Source organism: Lonchura striata, chromosome 6 (genome assembly GCF_046129695.1).
Source record: "Lonchura striata isolate bLonStr1 chromosome 6, bLonStr1.mat, whole genome shotgun sequence".
NCBI lineage: Eukaryota > Metazoa > Chordata > Aves > Passeriformes > Estrildidae > Lonchura > Lonchura striata.
This window is the reverse complement of record NC_134608.1, coordinates 5,394,739-5,414,821: the sequence shown is the minus strand read 5'-3', so window position 1 is coordinate 5,414,821 and position 20,083 is coordinate 5,394,739. Positions and strand designations below refer to the sequence as shown.

The following is a 20,083-nucleotide window of genomic DNA, read 5'->3' as shown; positions in this document are numbered from 1 at the left end:
CACAGATTCTGTGAAAGCACCGACTCTGCTGTGTGCTTTCCCCTTTGCTGTATCTCACGCTGCTGCTCTCCCTGACAGCAAAAATCTCTTGACATTTCTCATCGCCCCGGTACACACACATGATTTTGTGAGGCAGTAAGCAAGCAAATATAACGGCACAAAAAAAAGGGGGAGAAGAAAAAAAAAAAAAAAAGGCACACAGACACCTGCTGCGAGTTTATTTTGACAAGTGCCAATAAGCTGCAAACAGAGAGGAACGAACCGGATAAACAAACGCAGCGCGGCTTCTCTTGCTGGGTTAGGGGCTGGCGGAGATGGGGGGAACGGGCTGATTTTGGGGTTTTAGGGCTTGCTGAGAGCTCCGTGCCCTGCCGGCCGAGCCCGGCGCTGCGGGAGGAGCCGTGCCCGGCTGCGGCGCCTGCGGGATGCTCAGGAGCGCAGGGATGCGGAGGAGGGGGGCTGCGGGAGGGGAGAGGGAGGCGTGTGCCTGCCTGCCTGCCGGGGGGCATTTCTTCCCTTACCCGCACAAGCCGATGCCCACCCTGCTGAAGCAGTTAAACGGGGGAGAGCAGCAGCCCGGCTGGCAGATCCCTGCCCTGTGATATGCCAGCCACAGGGTGACGCAAGGGCTGGAAGGCTCCGGCTAACGAGCCATTTTCACCTGCGTAACAAGCGCCGGTGGAGATCCAGCGGCGGCGGCGGCTCCCGGTCCCCGCAGCCGGCCAGACCCCAGCGCGGCCGCAGCTCCAGCCCAGCCCGGCGGCCACCGCAGCCCTTCCGCTGGCCCCCGCTGCGCCCGAGAGCCGGAGGTCAGCATGTCAGCCCCGCCGGACCCCCAGGACCTGCTGCTGGCCGGCACTGGGCTGCACTGGGCTGCGGACCGGCCGGACCAGTACGCGGCCGGGGCTCCGCTGCGGGATGGAGACGGGGCTGAGCAGCGGGAGCAGCTGGGCTTCGGCTCCGCCAGGGAACACCCGCCCGTTTCCATGGCGACTGCATCCCCAGGTAAAAGGCGAGGGGTACCCAGGGATGCTCAACAAAGGGGGCCCTGGCAGCGGCGTCTCCCGGTTGTCTCCTTCCTGACGCTGCCTCTGTTTTCCTCCCAGCCTGGCTGCTTGGAAACATTGCTAGCGAGTTAGTGAGCGCGTGTAGGGAAACAGAAAATAACGAGGAATTGCGGCCTTTGCAAGTAGTTATTTTTTGCTGATGTGGGGGAGGGGGGACGCAGGAGACAGCCAAGTTCCCTAAAGCTCTTTGCAGTTTGTTAGGCACAAGACAAGCAGATTTCAGGCAAATGTTGAAAGGCATTTGATTTCACCTGAGCTGATGTGGATCTGTCATCATTTGTCATACACCTGTTCACATCTGGAGTGACAGATCTCGATGGACTTACTTCAGCTATCCCCCGTGAACCTGGAATTCCTGCATGGTCACTTATTATTTCAACACGCAGCTTTTAATGGAGTGCCTATTCTGAAGTGTTTGTACATTTTGTGCATGCTTTTGGGACTTGTTCATTTATTTGTGGACTTCTTGCTTGCTGTGTTTTCCACCTTTGGAGCACTGAGGTGTGTTCGACTTCAGGTGCATTCAGTTTAGGGTCTGCAGGTTCATTGATTTTCAGTTTATTTTGGGGATGTGTTCAATTTCCCTTGGTTTGGGGTTGCATTCTTTAGTAGATGTATTAATAGCAGGTGTACAGCTGTTAATGAACCCCAGGAGGCTTCAGCTCTCCATAGCTTCTGGTAGAAATGTTTTGGGGAAAATTATTCTATTTCATTCTTGGGGACAAATCCCTACTTTCTTTCCCACTGTCAGAGAACCCAAACAGCCAGAAGCCCCAGCCCTGGGGGAGCTGATACATCCCATCTCACTGGGAAGTAGATGTTTCCATTACAGATCCTGAAGCATTAAACTTGTCTTGAGTAAGCTGAGGGTCAGGGCTCGGGACAGGAATCGATCTCTGTTATGCAATAGCTGCAGGAGCATTAGGAACTGCGTTTTTGGGCTGAGTCCCTTCTAATCCCCTCCAGTCAATCAGCACAAAATTTAGCTGGCTCTGCTCATACCCACACGGGTGGTTTCGTGGGGTCTGGGTGTGCGTCGGTGCCCGTGGTGCTCCCGACATGGATGTTCCCCTGTCTGCTGGATGTGACCGAGCTCAGGGGTAGAAGGATCTAACACCCCTCAGCTGATGTGGGAAATGTTTTGCTGTTTTGTAGCTCTGGGCAGGCAGCTGATCTGCTGATGTGCTGCTCATTCGCTGAGCTGAGTGTCGGGGTGTGAAACGTGACTTTTACTGGAGGCAGGGGCAGAGGGCTGGGGATGTCAGGCTCTGGGAGTGTGTGTGAAGAGGGGCAGGATTGTGGTCACCAGGTAGGGCTGCCTCAACCATATAATGACACGAAGAAGAGGGGAAAGGAATCTTGTGAGCTTTTTATTTTTTTTGTTCACTGATGGATAAAAATACGGCCATGCTGAATCTTAGCATACAGAACAAAGAGGGGTGGTCTCTTAAACTGTGTAAATCACTATTAAATGGAAACACTGTGAAACTGCTTGCAATTAATGGAGGCTTCTTCAGGCTTGACATGGCTGTAGATTTACACTTGGAGAATGCAGAATAGAGAGACAGAAAGAAAAGAAAAAGGAGAAAGAAAAGAGAAAAAAAGGAAAGAAAGACAAAAAAAGAAAAAGATGAAAAGAATTTTTTAGCTTTTGGAGTCCTCTGCAAAGGGGTTTTAGATGTGTTTGCTTGTGTCAAACTGTGACAGGGTGGAGGCAAAGTGAGTGATACAGATATTTCTTTGGTGTTTGCTGGCTGTGGACTCCCAGACTGTCAAATCAGCAGTACTGTAAGAGTAGTAGCGTGCTTTAAACGTTTCCCATTTTGTTTTCCCTGTTCAATAAAGAGCAGTTGTGTGGCTGTGTGCGTGTCTGGCCGACCATGGCAGACAGAGCAGCATCCCAGGCAGTGCAGCCCTGCAGTCTCCCTCTGTTTGTGGCTGCAGCAGCTGTATTTCTGTTCCACACTACCTAGAGAGCCACGACTCCCGCCCCCTTCACCGGGGGAACTAAATAATTTCCTTGTTCTCTCTGTGTGACTAAGTATTCATAAGTTTCTGAATAAGAAGACTGTCATATTGTTGAATATCTGAAACTGTCAAGCTTTTTCTGAGAACTCTTTATTTCTCCTGCTCAGAGAGAGATTCCTGCCTATTCCTAAGCCATAGGAATGGACCCAGCAGGAGATGCACAGCTCCAGCTTTTTTACAACACTGCCATAATCTGCCATAAACTCAAACCCTCCTGACACAATGGGCTATCTGGGGACAAGGAGCAATCCATCCAACCAAACAAGAGTGAATTGGACAGAATAATTTTCAGGTAGTTTCCCCAGCACATCCTGTATCTTCCTCCACACCTGTCAGACCGGTCTTTTTTTTTTTTTTTTTTTTTTGGTGAAAACCATGGTTATGCTTTCTGAGGCAAGAGCAGGGTCTGGAGTCTGGGAGATTCTCTCAGCATAAAAATAACTGAAAGCAAATGGGGGTAGTTTATCACAGGTTGTGCAGATATTTTCTTATACAACCTAAAAATTTGCAAACTTTCCCCGATCTTGGCTTTTGTTTTAAGTTTGAAAACCAGCCAGGGATTGTTGAAAGGTTCAGGAATATTTTCAAGCTGGCCTTGGGCCCAGCTTTGAGCCAAGCTGGCTTTGTGTCAAAACCTGGTGAGTGGTTTCTGAATGATGAAAAGCAATGGATTTCACTCCCCATTCTTTGGATCAACCAAAATCAGCAGTGATTGAGACTGCAGAAAAAAATTCCCACGAGGAGTGGAAAGCTCAGAGATTTCTCAAGCAAAGTCAGGGCAACAGGAAGCTGCAGATCCCACATCAGCCTCTCCTCTTGCAGGCCTCCAATGAAGATCAACTCCAGTAGCTTCTGATCAGGGATAAGGCTGTTTCTCTTGTTTCATTTCTTGGCCCTTGAATTTTGCTGAAAATATCTCTCTTCCTCAAATACCTCAAAGTTTTCCTCCTTCCCAAAAACGAATTTGGTTCAGGGTGAGAGGACCTTGCAGGCACGTCTTGCAAGGACTGGTGAGGGAAGTGGTCCTTAAGGGCTGGTGAGGAATTACATGTTGGTGAAGAGAGCCCCATGTCACCCAACACACCATCTGGTCACAGATTCTGTTATTTTATTTTTATGCACCAACAGTGATTAAAATCCCTTGAGAGGAATTATTTCCAAAAATATTACACAGGCTGACAGGCGTTCCCCAGGATAAATACATATGGTTTCCTCCAGAGAAATGGCAAAATGGTACAATGGACTGTACCTCCATGCTGGACGTGTTCTGCAGGGAAAAATAGCAGGGAAAAGCCAGGAACTCACACAAATGGTGATTCCTGTGTAAGGATCTGGGAAATTTCATGCAGCCTGGTGCATGGGTGGCTATCTGCAGGGTGATACATTAGTGGTGTTATGCCCCTGAGGTTAGAGAGCTGCCAGCTCACGTTCACTCCAGGCAGTCAGACAGGCCACAGCAGTCAGGACATCCCTGGAAATCCTGGCCCATTTCCAGCTGCCTCCAAAGTCAGGTCCAGCTGCCCACAGGAGAGGAGGCCAGTGCCACAGGGGATGGCATGAATAACTGGGACATGGCTATGGGGGCATGATGGGATGGGGAATATGGCCTGTGGGAACCCTTCTGGAACAGCATCCAGGGGGTGGCTGGGATCTCCTGGGGCGCCTCAGTGGCGTGGAAGCCCTGGGAGTAACAGCACCCATTTGGTGTGTGCCAGGGAGGGACTCAAAGCTGCTCGGGTGCAGCAGATGAGTTGGGGAACAGCCTCTGCCTGCTGGGGAGCAGTGGGAGACCAAACTCCAGGAGTGTTTAATGCTCTAATAGGGGCAGATATAAGACAGAAGACTGTGAGGGGTTTTAGCTCCCATTGCTCCATGATGAGGACAATCTGTAATGCCAGTGCTTTAAGTAAAGACCTTTTCAAAACCCCTTTCTAATTCACATGATTTGTAGAGGCTGGGTTTGAAGCTGTGTGCTGTGTACCCACATGTTCTCAGCATGAGCTTACCCACCAACCCAATCCCCTGCAGTGAGGTGCTCCTGCCATAAGCCTCAATTCCACTGATAATGCTGCACCAGTGAATCTCAGTTCATGGTTTCTCTCCAGTTGCTGGCAGCTTTGCACCTCGGCATGAAAGAGATTTCTGATGGTTTTCAGGCAGGTTGAGAACCCCGTGGTTCACCTGGCTGGAGAGAAGTAGGCATGGACATGAATGTCTGCACTGCTTGGGTTGGGCACTGACACTTGGGGTGTCAGATCATGGACAAAGGCAGCAGATTCCCCAAGACAACTGGCTCTTTGTGGCCTTCCCACCCCTTCCCAGGTGTTGCTCTAGGAATATTCCCTCTCCCCAAAAATCCATAGCAATGTGCTGCTCTAAGCCACCACACTGGAAAGGCTAAGGCACAAACCTTAATTTTTTAAGTTGCTGTAGAAAGGTCTTGGTGGATTCACTGACCTAAACATGACACAAGGGAGCATCAGCAGGTGTTTGGAAATGTGTCCTGAACTGCCAGGCAATCCTGCTCAGATTGAACCACCTGGGGCCAGATTTAGTCTTGCTTTGGAAGAATATATATTGATGTCAATACTATTATCAACACTTTAGTCTTTTCAGATTTAGAGAATTGAATTTAGTTTTTCTCTGCTGTCTGGATTAGCCACTCACAACTTCTGATCTACTGCTGTGAGTGAAGGGGACAGAGATCATTTGGTGGAGGTTCTCCCCATTCCCTGGTGTTTTGTTAGTGCAAACAGATTTTGCAGAGGGACAGAAACAAAGAGGATTTCTTATTGGATCTTTCTGTTCTTGTAATCCTCATGAAGCATGAAAAAGTAGCCTAAACCCACAGTTAGCCAGAAAAAAAAAAAAAAAAAAAAAATCCTGTTGAAGTACCATCCTTCATTCTCACGTGGGTTAAGTCAGAGCAATGGCTCCTTTTGGGCTTCTCCATAAATGCTCTGCATTTGAGGTGCTCTCAGAGCTGCCTAAAACTCCTGGTATAAAATCTGTGCAGCAGTGTAGTTCCCAACTCCACACAGATCAAAATGCAGCTGGTCTTTCCCTGCTCCTCACAGGGCTGCAGATAGTTCTGTCTGCTTTTACTGCCACACTCATGAATTTTCTTCAGCCTTCAGGGCTGCAACTGGGTTGAGGAAGAGGATGAGGCAGATGAAAGAGCAAAGTAGTACCAGGGAGGGTGACTCACCTGCCTTATTTTAATCTTCATCACTCAGTAATGAAATGTTTTATTTATAGATGAGGAACTGAGGGGGAGAGTTTGGGGAGGAGGAGAATGGTGTGGAGGGGAGAGGCTTTGGATGTCCCAGTTACTGCAGGCATTGGATTTTGTGAGTTGCAGTATTTTCTGGGCTGTGAATCTCCCCTGGGCTGGGTGCTTCATTATCTCTCACTGCTACAAGGGTCCCAGGAGGCACTTCTGTCTCCTTTTTCCTTCAGCTCTGGAAATGCCACGTCTTATGCCTTATTTTTACCATAAAACCTTATTGTGCTGGTATCAGTCTATCTGGGGACAGCAACCCCAGAAAAGCCTGCATGTTGTTGTCCCTATTTCAACCCTCCCAGAAAAGTCTGGGCAAATCCCACAGGTCTGTTCATCATTCACACACCTTGCCACGAGGGATCCTGGCCCAGCTGCGTGGCCTGGATTGGCCCAGGATGCTCAGGACTAGAGTCAGGCTCTGCTTTCAGTCCTAATTATTTAATGCACAAGAGTTTGAGCTCAAAGTTCCTGAAACAACCAAGGAGTTGTGCTGCAGGTCCACATCATCAACAGGGAATGGATTTTTAAAAATGGGTGACTTTTTTGGAATTTCCCTCACTCTCCCTCCTTAGTAGTTGGTACTTATAAAATGGGCCAAGTACGCACTAAGATTTTTCATTTTTAATGTAGCATTTACGTCTGTCCTTCATGTGCTATTGTCTTACTTCTAAATCAGGAGTGCTTACAAAATTCTGGGGGTTCTTGGTTTTCTTAGGTTGTTTGTTTGGGGTTCTTTTTTTTTCAAAAGAGAAGGTGGCCTCCACACAGCAAACCAGGTTTGAAATAATGAAGCATGATTTGTAATTAGTTTTCTAATTTAGGAGAAGCTGTAGAGTTGGCATGATTCAGCACTCAGGAGCACACCTCCCATTTAGTGTTCTTGTTTTTTAAGACATTTCTGATTTATGGTCAATCTATTCCTCCAAGAAACCTCGTACCTTCAACAGTGAGAATAAATTCTTGGCACTCACCTGCAAGGCAAGGCTTGAAATAGAGAGGACCTTAATCACCTATTTCAGTCCTCCTTGTTTCAGTGAAGTATTTAGGATTCTAATTTTATGGAACGTAAGCACATTCTTAACTGTTATTAAAATTAGGATTGTCTTTAGCATATGCATAAAGGTGAGCATGTTTTGTTTAATTTAGGGATAAATGAGGTAGAAGATATATAATGTATAAATTGGCTTTATTACCCATTAGACCAGACTGCTTCAAGACGCTTGCATGTAAAACGGAAGCACCAGCACTTACCCATCTCATTACAGCACTGTGAAAATTAACTTTTAAAGAGATCAAAAACTTAGAATGAAAATCATAATCATGTTGCTGTTGTTGACTTTGATCTATCATATGCTTCTAGTTGAGAATAAAAATGGTTAGAAATTATTACATCCTTCATAAGCCTGTCACTTTCAAATATTGAGGTGTTACCTCATAAACATTGGCTTTGTGCTTTAATATTCCTTAAGAGTGGGCTTTCCCACCTTGATTTAAATAACAGCTGATAAAGGAGTTACTTGCATATTTCTTTCACTGCTGTGATGAGTCGCCTGCCCCTGCTGCAGCCTCCTGCTATTGTGAGCTCTGGTGTGAGGAGAGGTAGCTGCTTCTTCAGAGAAGGTTTGGACACAGTTGCCATTAAGAGCTGCAGCATTCCCAGCATCTCCCTCATTTCATGCAGCAGTGGCTCCCATGCTGGGTGCAGGGCTGCAGGAGATGATGGGGCAGGGAAGATGCTTCCTGCCCTGGGGTGACTCTGCAGACCTGCAGTTATGGCAGCTCCAGGCTCTTTTGTGACATTCAGGACATGAGTTATGTCTTATTTTTCAGCAGTGCTGAATTTATTAACTGCAGCTGATTTATTGCCAGCAGCTTTAAAGACATTGAAGGGACTTATTAACTGTGGCCAGTAAAAAGCAAATGCACGGGGCAGCTCTGTCAGGCTGGAAACTTTCCTGCTTCCAGTCCCTCAGGATCTTGTCTTCTCATCTCTGAGGGATTTTTTTCCTGTCCAGATTGTCAATCCATGTCTTGGGTGCACATGTGGGTGCCCCTGGGTGAGCCCTGTGGCTGAGAAGGAGGAAACACCGAGTCTGGCCAGGGTTTTGTAGCCCAAACACAGCCCTGGGTGCTCCATCACCCCATCAGAGCCTTCATGGACATTTCAAAGACAGAAATTCAGAAGTTACAAATCCAAATTACATCCCCAGCTTTCCCTGCACTGCATTAGTCACTGGCTGCATGACCAAACAAAAATCCTCACCCTGGGCAGGCTCTGCAGCACAGCTGTGCACAGAAGGGCTGCAGGCAGCCTGAGCCATCTGAGTTTCTGCTGATGTTCTCCTGCTGAGCCTGGGCTCCTCCACACAGCTCCCAAAACACCCAGGGGCACCTGTGGAAGAACTGTTGGAGGGACAGACTGCATTTGAGGGTTCTGACTGATGCCTTGTGAAAGCTGACCTAGAACAGAGGCTAGACTGAGTTAAAGAATAAATCAGGGATTTATTAAAAGGCCTCAGTGGATCCACCTTGGGCAACACAAGAGCCCAGCCAGGGCTACACCCAAGATGAACCAAAATGGTCAGAAAATGGATGGCTGGTCACAGGGACTCACACTTTTGTCAGTTTTGCTCCATTTGCATATTGGAGTTAATTGTCCAGTTACTGCCTTAGCTTTTGAAGCTTATCCCATCCTTCTTGTTTTTCTCTCTTCAATCCACCATTGTTTGTGCTCTTGGGCCTGAGATTTGGATCAATTGTCCTTGGTCCCCAGCTAGAGAAGGAACTCTTTTGTCTCCCTACTCTGTGGAAAGAGCTTACTGTCCCCTAGCTTCATATAGCTCAGAAGTACACACTAAAGCAGTAGAGAATCTGAAAAATATAAAAGCTAAAACCTGAGGCATCATGATCAGCAAGAGTTCTGCCATTCACAGGCCTAATCCCTCCCCTAAGTAGGGTCTTATTCCCCCACAAACATAATTTTGCATCTCAGGAAGGTGGGGACTCCCTCACCCTACACAGGTTTTGGTGCACATGTAACCAGCAGAGCAGTTCTGCTTGGAAACCATTTTATTGCCAAACTCCTGGGCAGGCAAAGAGCCGGATCCTGAGCAGAGCTTAAAGGTTACTTTAAATCTGCCAGCAGCAGATTTAAGGTGTTCAAGTGTTCACCTTCATCCAGGTCAGCTGCATCCCTCTCCCTGTGTGAGGCACCGAGGCCAGGGCAGGGCTGGGAGATGAAACCTGCAGCCAGCAGAGCTGGGGATTGTTGGAACTCAAAATGTCCCTCAGACATTTTTGGAGGTTCCAGACCCAGGTCAGAAGCATTTGAGACCCTGGCAGGCAGCTGGAAACAGCTGTGACTTTGGGTTTGAGCCATGGAATGATTTACCAACTTTGCAGGAAGAGCAAGAAGTCACAAAAGTTTAGATATTAAAGTAGAAGTAGTTACAAAGTAAAGGGAAGAATTTTTGAGTGTTGTACAGGTGGGGTTTAACACCTGTACAGGGGGGTTTTTACTTTGTACTGGGGGTCAGATGTTTTAAGATGGAGGGATTTGGGCCTGTCCTGTTCTCCCTCTTTCTCCTTCCTTACCTGCATGTTCTTGGTGATGTTGGCACTCACAGGTTGGTTTAGAGTAGAAAAGCACCATTTAATATAGGTAATAGGTATTGGGGAAAAACTGTAACCATGTAACACGTAATGTACCATATAAAAGATAGAAAAGCACCATTTAATATAGGTAATAGGCATTGGGGAAAAACTGTAACCATGTAACACGTAATGTACCATATAAAAGATAGAAAAGCACCATTTAATATAGGTAATAGGCATTGGGGAAAAACTGTAAACATGTAACACGTAATGTTCCATATAAAAGAGAGCAGCAGCTCTGGGCAGGGAGAGAAGAAGCAGTTGGGGGTCAGAGAGGATGTCAGGGTGTGTGTGTGCCTCTGCCTGAGCTATGAGCAAACCACAGCAGCCCCAGAAGAAAATCTTTTAGATAACTTGAAATAAACTGCCTTGAGACCAGGCAACAAGAGGCTGCTGAGCTTTTCTTTGGAAGCTCTGGTTGGAGGAGAGACTTTTCCACCACACGGAGCCACCCCTGAACCAGGCCGGGCTTCCGTCAGGGGATCAGTATCTCATCCCTGCCCTGATCTGTGGAGCAGCATTCCGTGTGCTCCGTGGGAGGAGGAATGAGCTTTCACAGTCCTCAGCTCTCCCCTGGCTGCTGGAGCACGCAGGGGTCTGAATCCCAATCACTTTAATTGGCTCCTTCCCTTGATGTCCTTAACGCAGGGCAAAAAGCGATGCGCGGCTGCTCCCGTGCAGAGGAGACGTTTTGCATCTCGTGATGTTTCCGTGACCTGAGCACGGTGCAGCACGCTGGGGATGAAAATTGCACCTCAGCTGGGCTGGGAGCTGAGCTGCTCCGGGCAGGTGGAGCTGCGTGAGAGCAGCAGCAGCAGCCATTTGTTATTTGCAAAGAGATTTTAGTAAAATGGGAAGCGTCTTCTCCTGCTCCTCATGGAAGTTACAAAAATGTGTATATTGCAGTTTTCCATCCTCTGTTTAGCACTCATCTCTAGGGATGTAGCATATTTGTCAGTTTGCTGGGTTGGGAGTTTTTTGGTATTTTTTTCCTTTTATTACAAAGGTTTATAGCTTTGGTAAACATCATTGAGCAAATGCTCTAAACTGCAATATTGCTGTGCACTAAATTTGAATTGAGACGGTTGCCTTTGATGTAGGGCTAACCTAAAGCTGAGGCTGATTCCTCTCTTTTGCAGCTTTTGCAGTTCTTTAAAAAAAGACATAATGCAGCATTTATGTACTTGCTGATTTTTGTACTGCTCTAGCAAATTATCACTGGAATGGAATTGTAGAATTGATTCCTCAGAATTTCCTGGTTATCTTGAAAGTTTCTGTTTATCATTTGTGATTCTCAGAGCTTAATTGGCTTGTAGAAAAGGTGTTGGGCCCAAAGGTGACACTCAAAGATGATGTGTGAGAGTTAAAATCCCAGAGGAGTCACCTGCTCTGAACACATTGTTGATGGGAAAAAATAAAATATAAAATAAAATCTTAAAAAAAAAAAAAATTAAAAAAAGAATAGAATAGAATAGAATAGAATAGAATAAAATAGAATAGAATAGAATAGAATAGAATAATAAAATGGGTTTAGAACCCCTGGGCAGTAGTCTATTTATCACTTTTACTAAGAAATCCTCATAGCAAATTGGCTGGTAAGTAGCACCTTTGTTGCTTGCAAGAGAAAATTTTTGTAGATTCTTAGTGTTTTAGGTGGTATCTACTTTTCCACGTAAAAAGTTCTGTGGGTGTTTAATGAGGATATGTCACACACAGGACTGAAAAGTCACACAAGCAATTAAGTGATTGCATGGACAGATGTGGAGTCATTAAATAAAACCTGGATTACTTTTACATGGATGAAATAGGACCTCTGCCTATGAAAATACCTATCTCTGCTGTCAGGAGAAAGGACTGAATTTCCTGAAATTTAAATTTTTTAGAAATTTCTCATCAGGCAAAAAAAAAAAACAACTTTCCACAAGAGATACACAGATTAAAATAGTATTAATAAAAATAGTGAAATATTAGAAATAAGTGCATATATTTTTGAATTGTTCTCATATCAATTAATGTTTCACCTTACTTGGCTATCAGCATTGTTTTGAAAAGCACCCTTGCTTTTATAGGAAGACATTTATTCCAAATATACATAAATTTAATTTGAAAGCACTAATTCCAGCCCGCAAAGTTCTTTATTCTATTTTAGAATTGCCATATCATGTACATTTTTTCTGTTGTGTTTTTTTTTTCCCACTACCCTAAAAAATACCAGTGGAGATTATGGAGGATTATCTGAGCAGTTATTGTAGTAAAAAACAGTTGCCATTTTGGGAATATTTTTTTTCCCCTCAAAGTCCTTTTGACATTAGCCTTTATAATTTGGTGCTGTGTAGTAGAAGTTCAGGTCAGAGCTGAGGGGACAGGCCTGGGGATTAATGCTGTGTGAAATAAATTCAATCTCCCTCCACTTTGAACGTGCTAAGCAGACCATGTATAATCCCTGGAATATTTGGTGGATCTGCCAAGGCCTTCAAGATGGCATTTGTAATATTTGTCTAGCTACAAGTATTTTTACATCTTGTCCCTCCCTGTGCCATCCAAACTCTATTCAAAAATGAGGAGACGGGGCTGAACAAAGACTGAGGAGTAAACCATTCCCAGGAGGGGATTTTAGAGTTTGGGCTTCTTTTTTTTTCCCCCTTCTCTCTGCTGTTGCTTTTTAACAAATTGTTCTTCTAACCTACTTTAAATTGAGCTTCTAGCATGCTGGATGTTTTGCAGATGAATCATACTGTGCAATGCATTTATGCATATCTGCTGTGCAAGTACACTGTCAGCTTGTATTTGATAACCTACCAGCAAGCAGGATCTTTTTTTATGGAATCTTGGGATGCTAACGTTGTTCTCCAAGTGAGAATAATGCAACCACTGTTAATAAATCATCTTGGGTCCGGGGATGTCTCACCACTTCCACTGCATCCTTGATTAGCATTATCCTCAGAGGTATAAATTAAAGAGGAAAATATATAATCTGGGAAGCTTTCCAGCATCATCTTTGAAAATGAGAGCTCAGCGCTTTGCTGGGATTTCTTTGGTGGAGGAATGCTAATAGCAGTGCTGAAGACGTGCCCTGATTGCACCCTAAAGAGTAGGAAGATGTACAGAATAGCTTATTTTTTTTTTTTCTTTGTCATCAGGATAATTTCTGATGTGATCTGTGCTGGTGACCAATTTTCTACGTGGTTCTGTGAATTGATCCCAGAAGTGCAGCTTTAGTTGCTTCATTTTCTACTACTTGTTCCCTTTGTCTGACATCTGCATACAACCTGGTGCATGGTTTCCCACCTCGGCCTGCAGACAGCTGCCTGCAGCTGTTAGAGAGTGGGCACAGTCCCTCTGAGACACTGGCCAAAGCTTGAGCTTCAGCAATAAAGGTTTCAGCAATTTATTCTGACTGTTCCTACAAGGTGTCACCACAGCTGGATGGTAACTCCTGACACCCCCCTCCCTGCCAAGGGAAGAAAACTGTGCTGCAGAATGTGCTGATTTGCAAAAGGAAAAAAAAAAAATCGCAGGGAGGGTTTGATTTTTTTGCAATGTTCCAGCTGTGCTAAATGAGCAGAAAGGGGAGTTTTCATCATATCAGCAACATCTTGGAAATGGAAATGCCACATCTTCCAGCACTTTCTGAGTAAGCTTTCCCCTTCCCTGCCCATAAGCCACTCGGCATTGACTGGAACTAGGAGTTTGGCATGACTTGTGCTTGGAGTTCTGCTGTATGATGTCTGTGTTTCTATTTGCTTTCCCTTGGCCAGCTCTCTGCCAACATCTCCCTTTGCTTTCCAAGAGATGGTGAAAAGTACAAAAGGCAAGACAAAGCTGTTGTTCCTCAGGTTGCCTTCTGGGGAGGTGTAAGATCCCTTTATTACTATTTTCCTGATCCACGGGATGGTGGAAGGTCTTTACAAACAACCCCCAGGAGCTGCATTTGAACTTGATCTGGGTCTGATGATGCCCAGGCAGTGCCCAGGCTTCTCCAGAAAGGTTTTGGCTTCATGACCAGTGACTCAGTTTACAGGGCCTCTCAGGCTGAGACTCCTAAAAGTCATTCCTCTCCCCTGAAAAAAATGTAGGGCAGTTATTTTTACTTGGCTCCTGAAGACAGTTATTTTTTTTTTTCCTGCATGTTATCACTTTTATGTTAATATTGAGGATCCTTAGTTATGTTTTACAAAGGCATTCACCCTTCCAGCTCAACAAAATAGAGGGAACACCATGTGTTGTTTGCCAGCTCTACTGACTTTGGTAGATTTGCTGAAGTAACGTGTTTCAACATTTCCAGACATTTTTCCTGTGGAGCTTTCTCTTCCATAGAATGGTTTTCAGTTTCCCCTTGATTTGAGATGAAAAGAAAATTGAAAATAATATGATTTTTCCCCACAGGACAGAATTTCTTTTGCAACAGCTCAGCTTCTAGGTAATGTCAGGAATAACACAAACCACTGTGATCAGTGTACTTAATTTCAACTCTGCATTTATGACTTACTCCTTGACATTTTTGTCTGAAGAATAATGACAAACACACTTTACTCTGAGCTTGGAAATACCCATTAAAACTGAGAGCTGCTGCAACAGCAAGCAGGGTTTGTGAGCATCTATTTAATGCACTCAACAGGGTTGTGACCTTGGTTTTCTGTCACTGGAAATGAAATTGCCTCCTGGTCCAGCCCATCTCATTGCTGTAACACCAAGCAGGTTATTTTCTCCTTTTGGCAGATGACTTTGCCAGCACTGTGGTGAGGAGGGCAGCAGCTGCCCAGGGTCCTTGGATTTAAATAATTATCATAGATTCACAAATCATAGAATAGGTTGGGTTGGAATGGGTCTTAAAGACCACCCAGTTCCACCCCCTGCCATGGGCAAGGAGACCTTCCACTATCCCAGGTTGCTCCAAGCCCTGTTCAGCCTGGTCTGGGACACTTCCAGGGATTCAGGGACAGCCACAGCTTTTCTGGGCACCCTGTGCCAGGGCCTCACACCCTTACAGAAAATAATTTCTTCATAATATCTGACCTAAACCTACCCTCCTTCATCTGAAGGCCATTCTCCCTTGACCTGTCGCTGCATATCCTTGTCCAAAGTCCCTCTCCAGCTCTTCTGGAGTCCCTTTAGACACTGGAAAGGGCTCTAAGATCTCCCTTGAGCCTTCTTTTCTCCAGTCTGAGCAGCCCCAGCTGCCTCAGCCTGTGTTTGTAGATGTATTCCAGACCTGTGGGAGCTCTCTGCTGGACTCATTCCAACAGGTCAACATCATTATATAGTGCTTCTTCTTTACTCTCTTAAAATGTGACTTGCCTGTTGATGCCAAGAGAGGGAATTAAAGTGAGGGAAGACAGCAAATGAAACTCTTTCTTAGTCTCTATACAGGAGTTTCCTTTTGGAAAAACCCTCCCCTTCTCAGGCTGTGTGAGCAGGAAAGCAGTGCAGGATTGAGAAGTGAAGCCTTTAGGAGCCATCAGGTTCCCTTTCCTGACCCTGAACTTGAAGCTGCAACAACAACTGCTCCCTTAGATTTGCTGTGCTGCTTGTTTTAGTCAGCTTTTCAGAAAAAAAAAAAAAAAAAAATAGTCTGTTCCAGAAATTTTCAACCAATTTCAGTCCCATTCAGCTGGATGACAGCAATTGTTAGGGCAGGTAAAATCCAAATCTTACCAGGAATCTTCAGCTCCTGCCTGCTTCCAACAGCAGGTGTCCCAAACTTTTAGAAACAAAGAGCCAGATGCGAGCAAAGCACCACGTTGAGCAAAGAATCTGCAGAATTGCTCACTCTGATTTTTGGTTGCCACTGCTCTGTTGTGCCAGGCACAACCCACTTTCTGAGAAGATTAAATAAAGAAGCTGGTTTCTAACCTTGTCCAACATAAAGTTGCGAGGGAAAGGGGGGTTTGCTCCTGGTGCTTGGTGAAACTAACAGAAGAAATGAGCTACAATAAAAATCAGGGTAGGTGGAAGGGTAAAACCGTGTAAATTACACAGGAGTGTCAGTCCAGGGAAGAGAGGTAGTCAGCATGGAGGGGAAAATGGATACCAAGAAAAGAAATCCCAGCTACTCTCAAGAGTTTGGATTTCTCAAGCAATGGATTTCTCACCAGTTTATGAAGGGATGTAGTGGTGGGGGTTAAGTTTATAAATTCAGCAGATGCCTTTTGGTCCAAGTCTCCTGTGCTCACAAGATCTGGAGGCGAAGTTTGCCCGCAAATCCATCTCCCTCCACCCTTTGTTCAACTGGAGCAATTAACATAATTGCATTTAAAAAAAAGCTTTCGAATGCATTTTTGTTTCTCAGTAATTTCTTTCAGTCAATTGAAAGGACTTGAAACCCCCATTCTTCAAAGCAGAGGCAGATGTGTTGAGCCTTTCACCATGTGAGTAGTACCTGGAGGAGTGCTGGGCTCAGGCAGGACCTGCCCCTTGTGCTGGATTCACTCTCCAGACCCTTGGAGGCTGGCTGAGCTCTCCCAGCTCCTACAGCTAGCACTGGGAAAACACAAGGAAGACAATGAAAAAGCAGAATGATCTTTGGCCACCTGTACAAACATTCTGAATAAATAGGAGGAGGTCATGCTGGGACAGGGAAGCTCAGCAGGGAGATCCAGCTTCCAAAACATGGGATGGAAAACCCCAGATGAATCCATCAGGGAAGGACTGGGCTGTTGGGGGTCACAAACCAAACCCAAACCACCACAGGCTGCAAATCTTGTGCTGTTTTGCTGTTGCTAAACAGATGATGCCAGGCTGAGATGTAGCAATGTGTTTTTTTATGTGCAAGATGCAATAAATGGCCTGGGGATGAGCGTGGAGTCCAGTCTGGAGCACATCAGGAGCAAAACCCAGAGGAGAGGGACCAGAGGGATCAGATGTCAGGGAAATACAACCTAGGAGGGGAGATTAAAAGAACCAGGCTTGTTCTGGTTCTGGAAGTACTGGGATTGTCTGCCCAAGGAGGTGGTGGAGTCACCAACCCTGCGTGTGTTTAAAAAAAGACTGGATGTAGCTCTGGGTGTCATGGTTTGGTTGAGGTGTTGGGGCTGGGTTGGACTTGATGGTCTTTAAGGTCTCTTCCAACCCAGTGATTCTGTGAATTTTGTGAATTCTGTTTAAGCTAAAAGTGAGAATCACTGGGGCACTGAACAAGAGCAGTCTCTAAATACTTTGAGTTCATGAAAGCCCAAGCAAAGAGCCTGACTCAACCTAATCTCCAGAAATGAGTGTGGCTTCAGCTGCAACATTCAGATTAAACATTTGGAAAAAATCTTGGGAGAATGTGGACCTGTGGGACAGAGAAATACAGGTTGCCAGATGGGTGGTGGCTCTAGCCCAGGTGCTGGAGTGGAAAGGAAATGGTGCTGCTGCCTGGGACCAGAGATGGAGACAGGTCTTTCAGGTCTTTCTGGCCCTGTTTTTGGTGAATCCATAAGCCGAGGCGAGGGATGGCAGGAGGAAATACACTAATGTTTTATTTTCCTATTGTACTTTGGTTCCCACCTGGTACAAACCAGCAGCTTCTCTTCCTCTTTGAAAATGCGCATCAACCACAAGTCGCAGAAAAGTAAGAATGGCTGATATTTTTGTGTTTAAGTGTCTTTTTATAGTAATTATTTATTTTCTTTAGAGAAAAATAACTTTATATGTGTTTTGCAGGGAAAGCCCAGCTTTCCTGTGGGGGAGTGGGTGAATTGACTCCTGCAGACAAATCTCAACTTAGCATTCAGTAAATTGGACAAACAGCAAACTTCACCACAAAATAAAAACAAGGATTTTTAATAACTGCAGGCTTGACACAGAGAAATTATAGAAGATAAAGTGTGCAGATGATAGTTGGATACTAAGAGCATAGTGCCTGCATGAAAGGAAGGAGGAAATGGAAAAAGATACAGCAACTACAGTCTTATTAAACTGATTTAATTAGTAAGGTTGCAAACATCAAAGGAAGATGGGAGAAGTGCATTTATAAATGTGGACTGTGAAAACAGTCTTGATAGTTTACTTCAGTAAGAGATTGATTGTTTTCTGACAGGTTTTCAGTGAAGTTTAAAAAGCTTATATAAAAGAGGGACAGTGACTTTTTACAGATAATGGTAAGAAAAGGGAGAATGGGTTTAAACTAAAAGAGGGGAAATTCAGACCAGATACTAAGCAGAAATTCTTCACTGTGAAAGTGATGAGACCCTGGCACAGGCTGTCCAGAGAAGCTGTGGCTGCCCCATCCCTGAAAGTGCCCAAGGACAGGATGGATTGGGCCTGGAGCAACCTGAGACTGTGAAAGGTGTCCCTTAGGTACCTGGGATGAAGCAGTGAAAGCAATAAGAGGGACATCAGAGAAAAAGAGTTGAAATATGGAATACCTAACACTTAGTTCCAATGTTTTTTATTTGCTTTGAAGCAGTTTTAATTCAATTTAAAAAAAAAAAAAGTTCAGTTTTTATAGAAATGAATTTTTCCAGTCAATTCTTTCAAGTAAAAAATTTCCATGATTCTGAAAGGACAAGGAAATAATCAATGAGCATTGTTTGGAGAAATATAGCACCCCTTCCCAACTGTGCTAATATTGGTGAGAAAACAGCATTTCATCAGACTAACTTGTGAGTCAAATTTGGAAATGACTCCCTTTATGCTTGGGCTCTATGGACTGCTGATGAATTTTAGAAGTGTGAGCTGTGCTGCTTAATTGTAGCTTCTTGTATGAGTCACATGATTATTTAATGAGGATCCTTGATTGGAGGCATGAGCAAACACATCTCTTGGTACACACTTGATTGTGCCAATTTCAGGGCTCATTTTCTCTCAGTGCTGATACATAACACATTTGTCATTGGCCTTGGCAAACTTTTTTTGCCAGAAAAAAGTCATTTCTCAAGTATCAACAAAAAAAATGATACATGGGTTTAGCTATTATAAAGTGTGTAACAGAACAATAGAGTCATAGAATCACAGAATCATTGAGGCTGGAAAAGACTTTTAAGATTATTGAGCCCAACCATTCCCCCAGCACTGCCAAGGCCACCATTAACCCATGTCCCCAAGTGCCACATCCACATTTCTTTTAAATCCTCCCCTTCACCATTTCTGTATCATCTTCCCTGTAACAAATTTAAGAAAAAAAAACATTAAGATTCACTTGTGAGATACACTTGGGTGGCAGCAGCATGTGGGAATTTTATTAGGTGAAGTCAGAATCCTCTTCAGGAAAGGCTGATCCATTTGCTTTCTTAGCTCTGCTGTAAGTTGGGATCTTGGGGATTTTTGTGTTTCTGGCATGTTTAGGTTTCTCCCGGGCATGAGGGTGGCTGTAATTCTCACCTCAGAACAAGAGTGGGTGTTGCAGCTCCAATATAGCTGCTCCAGTGCCACATCCTCTGCCCGTCTCTGGGTCTCATCCTGCACCCAGCATTAATGGAGACCAAAAGATCTCCAAAAATCATGGAAAGGTTTGGGTTGGAAGGCACTTAAAAGGTCATCTGGCTCCAGCTAGAGGAGATGGGTAGCTTTCACCATTTGTGGTACACTGCTTGAATGACAATTTTCTCAGGGAAGTTTGTTTCTTAAGTTTGGGAAAAAAAATCCTTTGTGTTTCCTGAAGACTCTATTAAAGCACACAGCCACATCAGACTTCAGGAAAGCCTCCTCTGAAGTACCATTTCATTGGATTTAAAGCTGTGTTTCATGAATATAAAATATGACATATGTGATCTTCCCTCTGCCTAGCAGCAAAGGCTGATGCTGATGTAAGACAGAGTCAATGACCTGCCTGGATTGAAAAATAATCTTAATTTTTTTTTCACTGTAAAGCTCAGTACAGTTGTACCAGTCCAGGATACCTGACCTACTTGATTGCTGAAGTCACAGATTTTTTTACTAGAGTACAAAAATGAGATTATCTCTTTGGAAAGTGACTCCACAGATACAACACAGCCATTTTCTGTTCCACCTATTATTTCACCATTCCAAACACTAATGATTGTTTCCCAGCTCAAGTGAATATTGTAAATTCATTGTGGTGGCATGGTTATTTCCAAAATTCCTTGGTCTGTGTGTTGGTTTAAATTAT

The 20,083-nt window shown here is 44.8% G+C and overlaps 1 protein-coding gene across 1 annotated transcript in view; it reads left to right on the top strand.

Moving 5' to 3' along the window:
- The first annotated feature begins 800 nt into the window (after positions 1-800).
- Positions 801-20,083, top strand: part of RTN1 (reticulon 1) — a 123,816-nt gene continuing 104,533 nt past the window's right edge. Inside the window, exon 1 of the mRNA XM_021554533.2 lies at positions 801-1,005. Coding sequence (XP_021410208.2) covers positions 816-1,005 — 190 coding nt within the window. The 5' untranslated portion in view covers positions 801-815. The remainder of the gene's footprint in view (positions 1,006-20,083) is intronic.